At 43.7% G+C, this 16,628-nt stretch overlaps 1 protein-coding gene across 1 annotated transcript in view; it reads right to left on the bottom strand.

The window, feature by feature from the left end:
* Window positions 1-13,909: 13,909 nt before the first annotated feature.
* The window catches only part of LOC113838309 (zinc finger protein 431-like), a 31,110-nt gene continuing 28,391 nt past the window's right edge, over window positions 13,910-16,628 (bottom strand). The window contains exons 2-4 of the mRNA XM_035453537.1: window positions 16,132-16,258; window positions 15,860-15,920; window positions 13,910-14,699 (exon numbers count right to left, since the gene is read on the bottom strand). Of these exons, the coding sequence (XP_035309428.1) occupies window positions 13,910-14,699; window positions 15,860-15,920; window positions 16,132-16,258 (978 nt within the window). The remainder of the gene's footprint in view (window positions 14,700-15,859; window positions 15,921-16,131; window positions 16,259-16,628) is intronic.

Genomic DNA, 16,628 nt, shown 5'->3' with positions numbered 1-16,628 from the left:
CTAGTTTTTTGAGCTGTGGCCACGATCCAGAGAGAGTTGCTAAGGGCTAGCGTATCAGAGGAGCAGGCCTCCTCAAAATTCTTTCTAAAGGATTTTCTATGTATTAGAGCACTCTGCAAGTTAGGGGAGGAAATTCCACCCAGATGTCTGCAGTGGAGCTTTGGAGGCTCTGTTCTTGGGGGTGGCGGGAAGTGGAGAAGGCTACCTGCAAGGTGAGAGGACCAGCAATAGGGAGGGGAGCGGGGTCGGAATTGGCGCCAGTCAGGCAGGCACTGCGGGTGGGATGCAAAGCTTGGCGCTGCCCTTTGTGACTGTCCTGACTATGGTTCAGCCCGTCTGATCATTTGGTGACATAATCAGGCCAGGAGGCCCTGGATCAGAGGCTGGAAGGCATCGGCCACGGGCATAGGCTCTGCACTCTTCCAGGAGTGCGCAGAACTGGGAGCGGCTTGGCCATGGCCATGGCCAGGTCAAGGAGGGACTCCTTGTGGAAGTCCTATTGAAGACTTTGGATAGTTTTATGCAGAACTGCGCTCTTCAGACCGATAGTATTAGACCCTATCTTCTGGAATTCCTCCAACTCCAAGTACGTGGCCTCCACAAACCCATCTTCTCACCCGGCTCCAGGCGGGTACCAGGGCATCTGGTTGGGGTCCTGTTGGGAGGAGGCCTGGAGCCTGTTTCTAGACTCTGAGGCACCCATACCCCAGTCCCCACCCCGCCACAGTTGTCTAGGTAGGGACAGGCTGGACTTGAGTGCTTTTGCTTCCTGGGGCTCCAAACTCAAGTGCTCCAGGATGCTGGACGCCCTGGCAACTCGGGTGGCACTTCGGGAAAGGGGTCTGACGGCTCTCCCCGGATCTCCCTTCTTATTGGAGAACGGAGGATTTTGCCACTAAAGGGGTTACGATGCACAACTATGGGCTGGCCCCGGAACGGGGTAGAGATGCTGTGATCTTCTGGAGTGCAGGAGTCACTGGCCGGGGCCCCGCGGGAAGGCCACAGACATTGGGGGTCTGGGGCAGTGGATCGTCCCTTTCGGGAGGGGACAGTGGGCCGGTAGTGTCCAGGAGCCGGTGTGAATCCGAGTCTGCTCTGCAGCCAGGACGTGTGCAGGGGAGCTCGTTGGCTCCTGGGAGAACTCGGGTTGCCCTCCCTATGCATGCCGGCCTCTCCCTGCGCTTAGGAACCTGTGTCCCAGCCCCGGCATGGTCCGGGGATTTGGCTCAATTTTAACCCCGCCTTTTGGGAAAGCTCACAGCCTGGCCCATTCAATGCCACAGCCTTCTTATTTGGGGAGTAGCTAGTCCCTTGATCAGACTCGCTTTTATCAAAGCACACAGAGGGGAGAAAGCCGGACCTGAGACTAACTAAATCGGGTTTAGAAAATGCCAGCCATCCTTTGGGATTTGTGGCCAGGGTCTAGGTAACCTCACCTGGATGCTGCCTATTACCTCCTTTTGCAACTAAGGCCAGAAAGTGCTGTGGGGAGTTCTGGTCTCAGCCCTGAAAGAGTGTGGCTGGCTCCTGGCTGAGAGGCAGACCTTTGAGACTAGAAGCAAAGTCAATGGCCTAATTGGAGTTGAGGGTATAGTGAGAGGCTTCAGAGCAGAGATGAACACATTGATTTATAAATTACCCCATAAGCAAAGAACTGGTACTGTCTTGAAAGTGGTAAATTTCAAATTCACCAACATAATTTACCAAACACGTTCCCCTTCGAAAGGGCAAAAACTCTTCACTTGTAAATGACCCAAAATAGATTGTTTTGCCTGTTGCCAGAGGCCCTTGTTTTAAAGTTACTGTGGCCTTCTTTGATATACTCTGGTATAGATTTTTGTTTTGTTTTGTGTTTTAATGTAAATGTTATATTTGCTTCCTTGGCGTGTCATCTTTGCAGCCAAACGGGATCTACAGGCACCTCGTGATGCCCCAAGGAGCCTGGCTGGGAACTGAATGCTGCTGTAGCCACTCAGACTGGGGCTCCATTGGTGGTTGAGGGTGATGCTAGCCTCCAGAATTCACTCTTCTCTTCCCAAGGTTAGCTCTGGGGGAGCCCCTCCCCCACTCCACCAGCCTGGCTGCCTTCTCCACTTTGCACTTTAATTCACAACCTCTTTCAGAGAAAGCACTTCCTCCTCCGGTGTGGATTTAATATTTATATTTAAGTGTAGATTAAAAAATTCCCATGAAACCCCTCAGAGCCACAGAGCGACTAAGTATGTTTTTGTGTTCGTTGTGACCACTATACTTGGGTGTGCAGCAGGGAGAATTAGAAGCACTGGCTTGGGGGGGGGGAGCAAGCAGTATTCTGCGTATCTAGCATCTGGAGTGTCTTCTGTTTGTTAAGTGTGTTGTTATGTTTACTCACTATTTTGGTCTTTAAGAGTATAGTTTTCTGAGCTGTGGCCACCAATGCAGAGAGACTTGCTAAGGGCTTGCATATTGAAGGAGCAGGCCTCCCCAAGATTCTTTCTAAAGGATTTTCTATGTATTAGAGCGCTCTGCAAGTTAGGGGAGGAAATTCCACCCAGATGTCTGCAGTGGAGCTTTGGAGGCTCTGTTCCTGGGGGTGGCGGGAAATGGAGAAGGGACCTGCATGAAGAGAGAACAAGAAATAGTCTGTGCTGTGGGGATTGGCGCCAGTCAGGCGCGCACTGCGGGTGGGATGCAAAGCTTAGCGCTGCTCTGGGAGTCCATCCTGACTACGGTTCATCCCGCGGGATCACTTTGGTGCCATAATCAGTCCAAGAGGCCCTGGATCAGAGGCTGGAAGGCATCTGCCACGGGCATAGGCATCGCACTCGTCCCGGGGTGCACAGAACAGGGAACAGCTTGGCCATGGCCATGTCCTGGTCCAGGAGGGACTCCTTGTGGAACTCCTATTGGTGACTTTGGATGGTTTTATGCAGAACTGCGATCTCCAGACCGATAGTTTTAGAGCCTATTTACTGGAATTCCTCCAACTCCAAGTAATTGGCGTCCACAAACTCTTCTCACCGGGCACTGGGGTCCGCTGTGTGGTCCTGTTGGGAGGAGGCCCGGAGCCTATTTCTAGAGACTGAGGTGCCCATACCCCAGTCCCCACCCAGCCACCGTTCTCTAGGTGGGGGCGGGCCGGACTTGAGAGCTCATGCTCCAAAGAGCTCTTCCTGGGGTTCCAAACTCAAGTACTCCTGGGTACCTGACGCCCTGGCGACTCGGGTGGCAAATCGGGAAAGGCGTCTGATGACTCTACCTGGACCTCCTTTCTTTTTGGAGACGGAGAACATCGCCACTAAAGGTGCTACAGATGTGTATCAAGGGGCGGGCTCTGGAACGCAGCAGAGATGCTGTGATCTTGTAGTGCGCGGGAGCCACCTGCCGGGGCCCTGCAGGAAGGCGACAGAAATTCAGGGTTTGTGTTATTGGATCGTCCCTTTCAGGAGGGGACAGTGGGCCCGTAGTGTAGGGAGCCGGCGTAAATCCGAGAAGGCTCCACAGCCAGGACCTGTGCAGGGGAGCTCGTTGGCTCCTGGGAGAACTCGGGCTTCCCGCCCTCTGCAACCTCGCCTCTCCCTTCGCGTTGCCACCGGTGGCCCAGCCTCCGCAAGGTCCGGAGTGCTGGCTCCATTTTAACAATGCGTTTTGGGAAAGCTCAGAGCCTTGCCCAGTCAACTCTGCAGCCTTCGTATCTGAGTGTTGCTAGTCTCTTGATCAGACATGTTCTTAGCAAAGCGAACGAAGGGGAGAAAGTCAGGCCTGAGACTAACTTTTAGGTCTGGGCTCCCAGGGTGCGCTCTGGTTTAGAAAATGCCAGCCATCTTTGGTTTTTGAAGCCAGGGTCTCGGGAACCACACATGGTTCTAACTAAGGCTAGAAAGTGCTGTGGGGAATTCAGGTCTCAGCCATGGGAGAGTGTGTAGACGCTGGGTGGTTCCTGGCTTGGAGGCAGACCTCTGAGATTAGAAGCAAAGTCAATGGCCTAATTGGAGTTGAGTATCTGGTGAGTAGCTTCAGAGTAGAGATGAAAGCATTGATTTAGAAATTAGCCCATAAGCAAAGAACTGCTGGTACTGTCTTGAAAGTGGCAAATTTCAAATTCACCAACATAATTGACCAAACACTCTCCCCTTTGTAAGAGCAAAAATTCTTCACTTGTAAATGACCCAAAATAGATATTTTTGCCTGTTGCCAGAAGGCCTTTGTTTTAAAGTTGTTTTAAAGTTACTCTGGCCATCTTTGATGTAGTCTGGTATAGATTTTTGTTTTGTTTTGTGTTTTAATGTAAGTGTTATATTTGCTTCCTTGGCGTGCCATCTTTGCAACCAAACGGGATCTACAGACACATCGTGGTGCCCCAAGTAGCCTGGCTTTGACCTGAGCGCTGCTGTTGCCACTCAGACTGGGGCCCTCCCGTGGTGGTTGAGAGTCGTGCTAGCTCAGGTGTTTACAGAATTCACCCTTCCTTTCTGAATGTTAGTGATGGGTGCGCCCCTCACCCCTTCCACAGCCTGGCTGCCTCTCTCCCCTTTGCACTTTGATTCTCAGCCTCTTTGAGAGGCAGCCCCTCCTTCTCCGGTCTGGATTTAATATTTATATTTAAGTGTAGATTAAAGAAATCCCCATGAAACCCCTCAGAGCCACAGAGTGACATAAGTATGTTTTTGTGTTCCTTGAGACCACTATACTTGGGTGTGCTGCAGAGAGGATTAGAAACATTGACTTGTATAGGGGAGAGGGGAGAAGCAATAATATGCGTGCCTAGCATCTGGAGAAGCATGTTTTCTGTTTGTTACGTGTTAGGGAGGGTGTGGTGCCTTACATTTACTCACTATTTTGATCTTTAATACTTAGATTTCTGAGCTCTGGACACCGAAGCAGAGAGAGTCTCTAAGGACTTGCATTTCCGAGGAGCAGGCTGCCCTGTGTGGCTGTTAGTGTGATTGCTCCCAGGCCTGAGAATGGCTGGAAGTCTTTGGAAAGCTTGTGGCCCAATGGTATCTATGAGACCAGAAAGATCTCTTTCTGGGAGGGTAATACAAAAGAGCCTTTTAGTGTTTACTGCCTGGTATTTCCTCCCTTCTTCACTTTTCCAGAGAAAAGTTTCTGTGGATAAGACCGAGCAGGCAGGTGATCAGAGGCTTTTAAAGGCAACAGCAGGCTTGGTAGCTCTCTCTGAGTGTGTTGTTAGTGTTAGCACTTGCTTGAGGATGTTCATCAGGAGGCTCTTGATTTCATGTCTCAGGGAAACTCCCCATTAGGGAAGATCTTTCAGCAATATGGCCAGCAAGAAAGGAAAGGAGGAGAGCTTTTAGCTGGGAGCATCCAAGGGATTTGGTATCAGTAGTCATAGTTCTAAAGATTTGTTACGAAAAAATAATTGGAGCAAATACATGGTGGGGGTTGTAGACCAAGGGGGTACTTGTCCTCAGAAGGGGAGGTGTAGGGGAAGCTGTAGCCACGCCTTCTTAGGGGCTGGCTACAAGAGTACCTGAGGGCTTGTGAGGGCGTGGTCAGAGTGAGTAGGGGGACTGCGTTTTCGGTTTCGGTTTCTCTTTGCTGCTTGCTGTACAGACTACCACCGGCTGGCTGGTTCGCTCTGTAAGTAAGGCTTTTCCCTATTAAATACCCTTATATTTCTACCTGACTCCGTACTGTTAATTTCTTACTATATCTGGTTGTCAGAAGCGGGATATTGGAAACCCACACCCCATTTGGGACAGGCTGTGGGTTCCATCGGGCCCGCCGCCTAGGCCGGGAAAGCACCCTCTTTCCACAGGTGTTGCCGGCTAGCAGCTGACCCACGGCAGCTGTGCGGCTCAGTCATCCACCCAGTTTCTAGCTGCCTAGAGGTGAGTAAGTTTCGGCTTTCAGCAGAGGCTTCCCCTTGCGGCAGAACGGGAAAGCCAAAGCTGAAAAGACTCTCTAAGATAAGCGCAGGCGCTTTTGTGACCGCTCTCCACTGCTGACCGACTGCTGCCAAACGCCTCGGAATAACTGAAGGCCTGTGCTACCTGCTGGTCAAATATATTTACTGCATCTGGAGTAGAAATCAGGTAAAATCATGGCGGAATATTTATCATTTGCTGAAATTGGTAATGTTTTTGCTTATTACGTGAATTCACTGTTTGAGGAGGATGCTAATTTGCCAATTATTGGCCTATATGCTGTCATGGCAGTCAGCTTGCTGGTACAAATAGTATTACTAGCCAGAGGACTCAGGAACAGGGACAGAAATAACCTCACCACCTGCTTGCAGGAAATAACAGCTTTACGCAATGAGGTTTTGGAAAACAGATTAGGTCAGACCACAATTGTGCAGCAAGTGGAAAAGAAATTGGATGATAAGCTTGGCTCTGTGTCCAATACACTAAAGACAGAGCTGTCTGATGAGATACAGCGTATTTATGATAAGATAAACACAGAGAGATCCTCCATGTCTGAGGCCTTAGAGGCTAGGCTGTCAGAAGACCATGACCAGCTAAAGAATATCTGTAGCCAGCTAGAAACTCAGATAGGCAATGTTACTCATCAACTAGACGCAACGGTGCAAAATACCCAGCATAGGGTTGAAGAATTGGACAATGCCATTCAATCAGTTATTAAAGCATCCAAGGTAACAGATCAGAAATTTGAGTCTAGATTTAAATGTTTGGAAGATAATTTACAGTACAGGGCTGACAGATTACATAGGTCCATACGGTCGATTGCTGAGGACTCAAAATCAGCAAATCATGACCTGGAATCTAGACTCCAATACCTAGAAGACAGTTTCCATGCCATCCAGATGCTGTCTAAGGATGATCGTATGAAAGACCTAGAAAAACGTGTAGATGAGCAGTTAGAGCAATTTACAGATTCACTAACATGCTTGGAATCTTTTATGATTAAGGAGATTGAAACTTTTCTATGTTAAACCATTTTTACAATTCTAAAGTTTATTAAGTAGAAATTTTTCGATTGAGTCTCTTTTGAGACACAGTCTCTTTCTAACCCCGTCTGGCCTGTAGTTGTTATGCTAGGCCTGGAACTTACAGAGATCACCTCTTCTGCCTCATGTGAAAAGCACTTCAGTAAAAAGAAATTTTATCATGGATGTGGTACTAGAAAGAACGAATTTTAGGAAAGTGTAATCTTGTGAGGGCGAACCACACTTAAGAATCGATACAAAGACGAGAACACTTCCTGTTGCCTACTGGTCAAGATGTAGGACTCTCAGCTCCTCCAGCACCATGTCTTCCTGCATGCCACCATGTCCCACCGTGATGATAAAGGACTGAACCTCTGAACTCTAAAGGGACAAAGGTTAAGAGCCACTGTCCTAAACCTGAAGCCATCTAGGATGGAACAGTAGAGCATCAAAGGACAGTCACATCCCACATGTAAAAATTATCTATGATGGGTAGACACTACCCTGGAGCCAGAGAAACCATCTCATGGGTACAAGATCGTTCCCTTCGGGCAGTAAGAACTGCTTATGGGCCCCTTGCAGAACCACAACTGAGGTGAGACAGAGGGCTGATCCCCACCTGATGGGGCTGTAGGAGCTGGGGATTTGCCTTGAAACTCCAGCAACAGTGGGAAAACAAATGAAGACCTGTACTTGCTGCAGTTTATTACTTGCAGAGACCATTGTCTAGGGAGGAGGAGCCAGGGTAGAGCTCGGCCACACCCCCGACCACTCAGCCCCGCCCCTACTCTCTGCTCGGCCCCGCCTCCGGCCTCTCGGCCCCGCCTCTGCTTACAGGCACTCGCTTAGCTGCTGGGCATCTGCACTTCTCGGCCATGGAGACCCCTGGGAGTCTGGATAAGAAAGTCAAGCGGGCGGGAGCTGTCTCCTAGGCTGCAGAGGCCGAGGGCTGCAGTGGAGACGGAGGAGGCGCCTCGGCATGGGCCTGGTTTTCTTGGCTCTGCCCGGGGACTTGGCCGAGTTTGGGGCGGTGTCCACGTCTTTCCATTTCTGATTGCAGTGTGCTGAGAGCAGACCCAGCAGTGTGGCCATTCATGACTCGGGACTGCTCAGAACTGAGGGTCTTTGTGTCTCAGTGTTTTAAACCGGAATGCCTGACACAGACAGACTTTAGAAGACTCGATTCCCGGTGACAGTTAGGTGGGAAGAGGTGAATGGTTTCTAACACTGAGCAGCCAGTGCCAGTTGGCCTTGTTGGCCAAGTCCTGTACCCTCAGAAGGTTCTTTCCTTCTGTCGTCACTCATTGGTTGCAGAAGCTGAGATGGTAAGCGCGAAGGTGGAGACCGTCCAACTTTGGAGGCTGCAAAGGCCTTGGTTTTAGGTTTAGATGGAATTTTTTATTCCACAGCCAACAGGATCATGAGGTTTAAATTCCGTCTTGCAAATCATCACTTGCTCTTGGCAAGTGAGGGGGAAGAAAAAAGCTGTTTCAGGCAGATGTTCATCTGAAGTCATTAATTTACCATGTCTGCCGTCAGGATCAAGAATTCTTACTGAGTCCTTTCATTCTTTTCCTTAACTTCTTAGAAGGTGATGGGGGCGGCGGAGTTAAAGGGAGATCAGGATATTGGGAGGAGACCAGGACTTCTGGCCTGGGCTCTAGTCCTAGCTTGGCCATTTGTAAGTTGGACAATCTTGAGGGAAGTCACTCTACTTTGAATCTCAGATGACTGAGGGTGTAACAGTGTGCCCTTTGTAGGATTGCTTTTATGAGTAGAGAAGATAAAGAACTTGAAAGGGCAGACAATATCCCTCAGGATTATTTTTCTAATAATGAACCTGTGTTGACAGTGTTGACAAATTATTATACTCTATTATATGAATTGGAATGTAGTCTTATTGCCATCAGGCTTATATTTGGGCATTATAGGATGCTGTATCTACAACACTGCTGTTTCTCAAGGGAGTTTCCTCTTCATTTCGCCCTCTGAACTATTACAGACCATATCTGCACACATGCGATTACTCTCTCCATAGTTTTTCTCTCCTTCTCTCTAAATGAAAACTTCCTACAAAGTGACAGCTTTATTCATCTTTAGGTACTGGATGTTATCACTATCTCTCTCTACAATCAGGCATGATGTCACAAGTATTGTTCTCTTTTCCTAGATAAAAATTTTGGATACAAGACTTAAGTTTTCCATTTTATGGCAACTCTATGGAAATCTGTTTTGCCTTTACCCTAGGACTGGGTATGTACTTCTTACCAGTTGCTCTTGTTACTTCACTGGTAATAGGTCTTAAAGTTGTGTGTTCTTACTTTTCTGTCTCTTAGTGCATACTTGATATATGCTCTCTTTGTATATAGTTTTGTATCAAGGCTAATTTTTATATAATAAAAGGGGAATTGTAGTGAGAGATACAACCAGACTCACTAATGACACTAATCATGCACGATTGGGCATGGTCACAGGGGTGATCTTGAGCAGGTGGTATTTGGTCTGGGGTTCAAGATAGGCTTGCTCTCTTTTGGTTCCCTTTGGGTGATGGAGAGCATCTGGGTATGAATCCTTATAGCTAGAAATTTTGGGTTAATCACTTTCTTATGCAATGACTACTCCCAGAAAAAATTAACCTATAATTAACCCAGACACATGTATCTTAATCTGTACATCTACATGTTTTCTCTTCATTTTATGTGATATATTCTGTGTTTCTTTGTTTTTTTTGTTTCCATGTTGCCTTCCAACTTCTGGGATTGAAGAAGCTACCACCTCCCGGTTCAGTTTTCTTAATCAGCAGAGTGAAACTTCCTCAGGGATATTGTCATTCTCACTGGAAGAACCTTCCCACAATCATCACCATGTGACACAACCTCTCACAGACCTTGAAACTAGCCCTTGTGATCTGGTCAAGACATCAACTGTGTTGCTGCTTGCTTATGTCATTTTAAGAATTGAAGCAAACTGGGAAAGAGAACAGTATAGGAGTGAGTGTTTTAAAAATCCAATACCAATGTACTAACCATAAAAAAAACAATTAACAAGCAAAATCACAAAAGATAATGATAGGGAAAACATGAAAACACAGGTATTCAAAGAAATAAAGAGGGAAGACTCTAAGATCAAGAGGAGAAAAGTAAACTTGTTTTCCCATAGAAAGTCCACAAACTAACAAAATCCCAAATAACTCATTTGCAGTAAATTCTCAGAATACAAAATTAGGTAATGTTTCCTCATTTTTAGAGAAATTGTATTATAATTAAATTATAATAAAAAATAACACAAAGTTAATGGCACCGCTGATAAAATGGAGACACCAAACAGACCTATAATTATAAAACTGTCCTTTGAATAGGAATGACAAGATTACAGTCAAAATAAAAATTCAAAGAAATCAATGGCCAGCATTCTCCCTGTAAATGCCAATCCCCTCAATTGGCAATAGGAGAAAATAGGTTGGGAATGGAAGGCGGTTTCACTAGAAAGTGAGATATTTGCTTAAAGCATTCTGCTGTTTGAACTTTGGAGGATATAGCTCTGAGTGCTAAATTTATTTCATTCCCCTATGATGAAGAAAACAATGTCTATTAGAATAAGGAGGACAACATATGGTTTTCTACAATTAGTGATTGAATGCAATCAATTCCTCAGAGTTATGAAATGAAAAATTTTCAAAGAAAGTTCAAGGTTAACACTTTTTTTAAAGAACCACTGTGTGATATGTATTTTACAACAGGAAAGACAAATTTGTTTTGCTATAACTTCTTTATTAACAGCATGTATCCACTGATGGCTTATGTTAAAAGAGGATCCATCCTGGCAAAGAGTTTGCATTCCACATAAGCTCTTTGAATTTAAGAAAGACTCCTTGTGACAGGGTTCAACCAGAAGGTATTTTATTAGGAAAAGGGATAACATGGGGAAAGGGAGAGGAGAGACCAGGCTTCAGGGACAGGAGCAATAGGAGAGAGGGAAGCGGGAGAGAGTGAGACAGAGAGAGAGAGAGAGAGAGAGAGAGAGAGAGAGAGAGAGAGGTGACAGACACAGAGAGGGAGAGAGGGAGAGCAGAATGGGATATGGGCAGGGACATTTTAAAAAGGAACACAGTGAAAATACACTGGTGGCCCTCTTAGTAGCTGAAGCTGAAGGCATATCCTGTCAGAAATCCAAGTACAGGATAGTACAGATGGATGAATACTAACAACTGTCATCAGTAAGTCTCCTTTATTTTGGCATGAGGTTATGCTTTGGAAAATTTAAAGGGATAGAAGATTGCAACTCTAACTGTAGATATATCAGTACCACAGTCCTCAAACACAAAAGCACGTAGAACACAAATAGAAAAAAAAATGGGAAAACACAAATGCACACTGTGAATGATAGTTATTTCTTTCCTTCTGAGCAAGCTTCCTCAGAGGAAGGCCACATATGCTTCTATGGAGGACCAGAAAGATTTCTTTTGACAAGTAATTACTGTTGTCTATCTCAAGGCTATGACATTACTGTACAGAATTTTATTTTTAAACTTTATGTATATGTGTGTTTGTCCACATTTAAATGCTTGCAGTACCTGAAGAGGTCATAAGAGGGAAACGGTTGCCTTGGAACAGAAGTTGCAGGAGATGGTTAGCAACCACTGTTTCTACATATGTAATCTATTGTTAGGAGCCGAATCTCAGGGCTTGGCATGAGATCCTAGGCCATGCTTGGCAGGCCACATAGTTAACCTTTACATAGCAGCTCCTTAGAACCTCAGCTCAGGAAAAGAAACAACTTGACCCAGTCATCCATCCACAGGCTCAGTCACTTAGGCAACGCTATTCTGGACCTCTTACTAAAAAACTCTTTACCCTGCCAAACATCCTCTTTGTGGCTTCCTAATATCCTGCCTATACCAACACCTGGTGCACAAACAACCCATTCAGCTCCTTTCCATATCCTGACTATATATGCTAGCCTGAGAAAAGTAAACTTTGTCACTTGATCAGAATCCTGTCTTGTGGCCATTCTTTCTGAGTCTCTTGTCCCCATTCCCTATCCCTGACTCTCTTGCCCCAGGTTGATGTCCTGCATGACTGGACAATCTATGTCCAATGCAACAATACCCAGTGCTCTTAATTGCTAAGCTCACTTTTTAGCCAAATTTTTATATAACATTTATTTTTATCAATTTTTTAAAAAAATATATTGAATCACTTTCCTCTTCTTTCCCAATTTATCCCCTTCTTAATTCTTTTAAGTAGATGTGAATAAAGTATTTGCAAATATTTGAGGAAAGTCAGCTGAATGCTTTTCTGTTGATTATTGTTTCAGCATTGAACATGCTGTTATTAATAGAAAAATAGGGAGATGATTCCTGCCTGATGCTATTTGGAACAGTGATGTAGACATAAGTAATTCATCCTTGGGTCATAACAGGTTTAGATGGAAGGTAAGGGATATGCACAGCTAAGAAATATAAGTAAGCAATATATTAAAAGTTTTTCCACCTGAAAGCCTACCCAAAGCCTCAAGTCCTGCCTCTCCAGCAAGATATTCAGAGAAGCCATAAATATTGCTACAGTAGATAGAATCTTATCAGGAGGGATCAGTCGTTTCCCAAATGAAATTCACTTGGAATTTAGAATTTCATGGTCTCTACTCTTTCACTAGATATTACTCAATGGGGGTGACATAAATATCACATAGAACAACCTTATTCCTGTGAATCAGGAAGGAACCATTGGTTCCTGGTGTGGACTAAGAAGCATTACAGTCCCAGTAGGGACTGCGGGTACTGTCACTGACATCAGTATGAGTTGCCAAAAACTAAAGAGTGGAAGAAGTGAAGGGGGCTGACCCATCACAGCTGAGTGGAAACAAAATACACTATATGTCTGCTTGTCCTCAGTTACAACCAAAGAATCCTGTGTGGTATTTGATACTCAAGCATAAAAACTTAAGGTATCTCCCTAAAAATTCTTCCATTCTCCACAGCTCTGGAAATATAATATGGACTAATCCATAGAGTGAGTTCAATACAGTTTCTGGCCACAATCTGTATGTGATCTCTAGTCACTGTAGTTGTCTGGACCTGTGGAACGGCAATCTACAGCAAGATATCCATGGAGGGGAATGGGGACAAATGACAAGAGAGAATGACCACACACAGGATTCTGATTAAGTGGCAAATTTTATTTTTTTCTAGGCTAGCCTATATGGTCAGTAGTATGAGGTAGATTTGGAGGGGGAGAAGAGCCCAAGATAAAGGTGTTCATTAGGATGTTAGAAAACTAAAGAAAGAAGATGTTGGCAGGGTAAAAAGTTCATGAGTGGTGGGCAGAAGGAGGGTTACCTAGGTAAATGGTTAGATGCGGGAGGGTTGCTTAGCTAAGTGGACCTGTGTTTGGAACAATAGATTGACGTCTCGGTCATGTTGTTCCTTCTGGGTGCTCATGCTTCTGGGAGTCATTTATAATCAAAAGACAGTTCTATAACCATGTGGCATGCCAAGTTAGGCCTAACGGTTAATGCCACCCTGTATGGCTCCCAACAAGTCACCAATATTCAGAGTTCCAAACTGAATGTTTGCAGGTATCAGGGAAGCAGAATATGAGCCCATTCAGACAAGTCAGACTTCAAGCCTGAAAGTTCCTAATTTCTCCTAACAGGAGTTATAAAATCAAGCAGGGGTACATCTCACATGTGGACTTGTGATCTGCCAATGATGCCTATTATCATATGGGAGATAAACTCACTCTTGTGATTTTGGTTAGCCAACCATCTTTTAAAGACATGTATTGTCAGCTTCCACCCTGATCATTTCTTTGGTAATTTACCTCTTTTTTTGAGATTTGGCCTTGGAAATTTCCATAATCACCAAGTATAAGTTAATTTTTGATGCAGTCAATTACTGTGCTGTGAAAAAGATTCACCCCACTAGTTACTTTCTTATGGTATCTATCCATTATGTGTCCTTTTATGTGTTTGAAGACTACTGTGCCAAGAAAAGGCTTTACCACACTGATTACATTCTTAGGGTTTCCCTCCAGTATGTGTCCTTTTATGCCTTTGAAGATGACTGTGCCTAGCAAAGGCTTTACCACACTGATTACATTCATAGGGTTTCTCTCCAGTATGTGTCCTTTTATGCATTTGAAGATGACTGTGCCGAGCAAACGCTTTACCACACTGATTACATTCATAGGGTTTCTCTCCAGTATGTGATCTTTTATGTCTTTGAAGAACAGTGTGATAAGAAAAGGCTTTCCCACACTGATTACATTCATAGGGTTTCTCTCCAGTATGTAAGTTTTTATGCATTTGAAGATGACTGTGACGAGCAAAGGCTTTCCCACACTGATTACATTCATAGGGTTTCTCTCCAGTATGTGTTCTTTTATGCATTTGAAGATTACTGTGATGAGAAAAGGCTTTCCCACACTGATTACAATCATAGGGTTTCTCTCCAGTATGTGTTCTTTTATGCATTTGAAGAGTACTGTGACGAGAAAAGGCTTTACCACACTGATTGCATTCATAAGGTTTCTCTGCAGTATGTGTTCTTTTATGCATTTGAAGAGTACTGTGCTGAGAAAAGAGTTTACCACACTGACTACATTCATAGGGTTTCTCTCTGGTATGCATGTTTTTATGCATTTGAAGAGTACTGTGATGAGAAAAGGCTTTACCACATTGATTATATTTGTAGGTTTTCTCCCCTCTATGTCTTCTTTGATGAATAAGAAAAGAACTGTGATATGCAAAGGCTTTACCACATTGGTTACATTCATATGATTTCTCTCCAGTGTGTTTTGTTTCATGACTTTGGAGATGACTGTTATTTTCAACGTCTTTATCACATTGTGTGTATACAGAAGAATTCTCTCCAGTTTGCCTTCTTTCATGCCTGCCAGGAAAAGGGTCATATGTAAAGGCTTTAACATATTGAATACAATGTTGAATCTTGTTACTCTATAAATTAATATTACAATTTATTTCAGTTGTAAAGAATAATCAGATATTATAGTTTTATCACTGTGCTTACGTTCTTCTTTTCCCCTTCTTTAAGGGTTGCATGTATCTTTGAAAATAGCTGTGAAGATATAATCCTTTATTACATGGTTCTCATTTTCAGAACCTTTTTCTACAGGTGATTATTCACTTAATGAGGAGAACTAGAAAAATTCTTCCTTCATCATCCTTTTTTGTCCTATTAACTTTTCCTTCTCTGTGAGTCATAATACATATGCTAATGAACTACAACAAACAGAAGTATTTACACACTCAAAGACTCATAGGGCTTTTCTACAGATTGAGCTTGGTGTATTATCAATGAAGACAGAAAACAAATTCCTGGTACACATGAATCAAATTCGGCAAGTATGCTCAAAATGGGGGCTTCTACATATCTCTGTTGAAATGGCTTGTATACTGTCTAGTACATGATATTCTTAATAATGTAAAGATTAAAAAGAGGCTCCCTCAGTTAATTCATTTTGACTTTCTGTTCCTTATAGATATATGTTATTGTGATTACACATTCCCTACAAAAACTGCCCCTTGACTCTTGACAAAAATTGCTCCTGTCACAACAAGTACATGAGTAAAACCAACTTTTCTATGGAGTATTTGCTTAATGGAAGTTTTGGAGACATCACTATCAATTCAATCTTTTTTACATCTTTAGTAATATAGCTAGTATGAAATAAGTGGATTTACGGTACTACAGCATAGCTCTCGTGGCGTAATGATATAAGTGGCAGTTTCTCTCAATGCATTATTTCCTTGTCTCGTTTCTTAAAATATTGCCTTGCAAATGCAGTTAAACTACCTGAAATCGTGTTCTATGTTCTTGTGAGAATTTAATAGTCATCAATGCAAATTAAGCTGTGCTTAAATACACTGCTGTTTCTCTTTCAAACTACAGGACACATTTCAATTTCTTCAGAGACACATTTCTATGAGCTTGTAAATGAAAATTACCTGTCATGACTTTTTGAACTTGCACAATGTTCTTCAATAATATTGTCTTCCCAAGAGTATCCTAAAATATAGGGCAAGAAAATGTATAGAGTATTATTGAGAAATAATATATGCAAATGTGCAAAAAGTTATGTTACTCTCCTCAGTGAGCTTTATACCTTTGATTTATTTATTACATTCTTTTTCTTTCTCAACCAAATTAAAGAAGAGCACCAATAACCAACGAACAGTTGTCCTATTATTTTAAAATGGGAAGGAAATTATACTCTTACCTATGTCATTGAGGTTCTCATAGGTCTCCAGCATCACATCTTTGTAGAGATTCTTCTGAGAAGTATCCAGCATAGTCCACTCTTCCCAAGTGAAGTCAATATGCACATCCTCATACTTCATGGCATTCTGAAATATCACATACATGTATGCAACTTAAAGCAAAATACTGACCATATTGTAAATGTGTGTTTCTGTAGAACCTTATTTTAAAATGTGTTACTTTTATGCTATAGAAAATTTGCTTAATGAAGTAACTATGTGTAGTTTTTTTTCTGATGTATTAGTTTAATTTTATGAAGCTGTTTTTCTTTGCCTGAATACAACAGCTGATATTCTGATTAAGAGGAATTTATCCAATAGTGAGTCAAGAGAAAAGATAGGCTGTGGCATCAGGAACAATATATACACAGGAGGATAAATCTGGAAGCAAGGAGGAAGGCTCAAGAAAAAGAAGAGTAGAGGGCCAGCTACCCAGCCACACAACATTTCATGAAGT

This window comes from Cricetulus griseus, unplaced genomic scaffold (assembly GCF_003668045.3).
Source record: "Cricetulus griseus strain 17A/GY unplaced genomic scaffold, alternate assembly CriGri-PICRH-1.0 unplaced_scaffold_1, whole genome shotgun sequence".
Classification (NCBI taxonomy): domain Eukaryota; kingdom Metazoa; phylum Chordata; class Mammalia; order Rodentia; family Cricetidae; genus Cricetulus; species Cricetulus griseus.
This window is presented reverse-complemented; position numbering and strand designations above follow the sequence as displayed.